At 46.7% G+C, this 2799-nt stretch overlaps 1 protein-coding gene across 1 annotated transcript in view; it reads left to right on the top strand.

Moving 5' to 3' along the window:
- Positions 1-2286, top strand: part of LOC107707078 (potassium voltage-gated channel subfamily H member 5-like) — a 101323-nt gene extending 99037 nt beyond the window's left edge. The window contains exon 12 of the mRNA XM_016510958.1: positions 1108-2286. Coding sequence (XP_016366444.1) covers positions 1108-2265 — 1158 coding nt within the window. The 3' untranslated portion in view covers positions 2266-2286. The remainder of the gene's footprint in view (positions 1-1107) is intronic.
- Positions 2287-2799: the final 513 nt, after the last annotated feature.

Raw genomic sequence — 2799 nt, 5'->3', positions numbered from 1 at the left:
AAATGTCCTGGAGGGAGGGGAGAGAGGCACCAACGATCTTCTCAGCTGCTCTCACTATGCGTTGAAGTGTCTTGCAGCAGGATGCATTGCAGGCGCCATACTACACTGTGATGCAGCTCGTCAGAATGCAATGAGACCCACTACAGTTGTGTCATCCGCAAACTTAATAAAGAGGTTGGAGTTTTGTGATGGTGTGCAGTCGTGTGTCAACAGAGTGAAGAGGAGGGGGCTCAGCACACATCCTTGGGGAGCCCCAGTGTGATGGTGCTGGATGTGTTACTGCCGACCCGTACTGCCTGAGGACTCCCAGTCAGGAAGTCCAACAGCCAGTTGCACAGCGAAGTGTTGAGCCCCAGCTGGACCAGTTTGTGAATGAGCTGTTGAGGGATGATTGTGTTGAATGCTGAACTGAAGTCTATGAACAGCATTCTAACATATGAGTCTATTTTGTCCAGATGTGTGAGTGCTGAGTGGAGGGTAGTGGCGATGGCATAGACGCGACGGATACGTACAAAAACACTGCGACTCACAAGATAAAAAACACGAAAACACCATTCTGTCGGGAGAGAGAGAAGCCGCAGCGTGTGCACGCGCCGCCATCTTGGGAAAAATCATACATCAACATACACAGACACACTGCTGTGAGCATGTAGCCATGTCGCTGTTGCACAAATAGCATACATGAAATTACCCATAGTCAATCTAGACAGGTGGAACTGGGGGAGTTGGAGGTTTTCAGAGGAACTCTATTTCTGATATATGCCACTTTATATTTCACAATTGCGACCTTGCTTTTCACAGTTATGACTTTATATCTCACAGAGTGACTTTACATCTCACAAACACACTGTCAGAAAAAAATGTGCAAAATTTTACATTTTGGGATGCAACATCTTGTCACTGGGGCAGTACCTTTAAGGGGACATCTTTTTACCTTACCTACCCATAAAAATTGCTCTGATGTAATTAGCCAGTGGATGATTTAACCAGCATTATGCCTTCTTAGTAACTAGTGCCTCTTTAGAGCTTGAATTTTTATTTCATTCATTCAGAGCAGACATGGATACCAAACATACAGATTTCTTACCTATTGTTATGTCTCCACAGATTGTCTTCCGCAAGATTGTCGATGTGAAGAAGGAAGAAGAGGAGAGGAGACACCAGAAAAACGAGGTGACGTTGTCAATCCCCGTAGACCATCCTGTCCGCAAGCTCTTCCAAAAGTTCAAGCAACAGAAGGAGATGCGTACACAAGGTTCATCACAGCATGACCTGGAGAGGAACCAGTTTCAGGTGGAACACCACCTCCATCCACTGTCCCACCAGATTCATCATCAGCAATATCAGCCCCAGTACCAGGGCCACCATCCTCTTCAACATCAGCACGTGGACCCCATGCAAAACGGGGCCCCTGACTCGAGAAATGGCAACAGTGGGTCTAGCGTTGTGACCGTCTCGCAGATAACCCCAATCCAGAGCACCCTAGCCTACGTTCAGACTGAGGAACCAAACAGGAGTGAAAGCCATGAGGCAATGGAGCTCAAGCCCAGCTTTGGCATAGAGGGCTCAAATTGTCTAAAGGTAACAAGTCCGGTTAGACCAAGAGGAGGACCAGGAAGAGGCTGGATGCGTTTTCATAACATTGCATCAGGATCATCTCCTATGCTTCAGCTGGAACTAGAGAAGCAGCCACAGCAGAAGGAAGAGGAATGGGGGGATGTATCCCAGGCACTAAATGCGATCTCCCAGGATGGGAAGAGCCAGGAAGCAGAGGGTGGGCAGTCTAACGAAAGGGATCCCAGTGGAAACGGTAATAATAGTGATGAGACTGATGAGAATAATGCCCTACACAAGACTGACTCTTGCGACAGCGGAATCACAAAAAGTGACTTGCGTATTGACTGGGTTGGTGATTCACGGCGCCCATACGAGAGATGCTCAATGGAAAGGAGCCCGGACGAACAGCCCAGCCCTGGAGTGGCCCTTCAGGGGATTCACTTTCAGCCTATCCCTGAACAGACTGTACTTCAAAACAGTCTGTACGAGGCAAAGCTGGAACTAAAAGGTGACATCCAGACATTAAATAGTCGGCTAGCAGCTCTAGAGGACCAGATGGGGGAGATTCTGAGACTTCTCTCCGAGAAGAGGAAACCTTCCCCACCTCCTCAGGCCTCCTCGCCAAAAACCACACTTCAGTGCCAGGACATCTTTGCCGTTTCTCAGCCTGTCACTCCAGAAATGGAGGGGGACAATGGACCCCTTTGAATTTGGATAAATATATTTAGATATTGATATGCTGTTTTTATCACTTCCCTTCCTCACACTCAGGAAGAAAAGGTAAATACTGATGATTAGAGGAAGGATCTTTGCTGTTGTAAATATATACTTGCATGTCCAGCTGGAATCTGGCCTGCCAATGAAATCTTCTCTATGGATAGTAGGTGCTTGTACACGTACGGAGTCGGCTGCATGCAGAGATGGTTTTATTCTGACCTTGAACACGGGATCTTCTAAACAGGTGATATTTCAGGGCATTTTCTCTTTGAGCGACAGCTTGATGCCCCAGACGTGGGATCTTGGGTTGCTGTAAGGCAGAATCAGGCTTGGTTTAATAACGCCATTGGTCATTCTTCATAGTGAAATGGCTATGACTTACTTTCCTCTGTAGAGCACAAAAGAAGATATACTGATAAATGTATTACCTGTTTTTGTCCATACAGTGATAGACAGTGGGGTCCAACATAACATTAGACCCTATAAATTTCATTGTATGGGCAAAAAACCACCAAGACTTTTTCA

The sequence above is a fragment of the Sinocyclocheilus rhinocerous genome, unplaced genomic scaffold (assembly GCF_001515625.1).
Source record: "Sinocyclocheilus rhinocerous isolate Xijiao unplaced genomic scaffold, SAMN03320098_v1.1 scaffold205, whole genome shotgun sequence".
Taxonomy (NCBI): domain Eukaryota; kingdom Metazoa; phylum Chordata; class Actinopteri; order Cypriniformes; family Cyprinidae; genus Sinocyclocheilus; species Sinocyclocheilus rhinocerous.
This window is presented reverse-complemented; position numbering and strand designations above follow the sequence as displayed.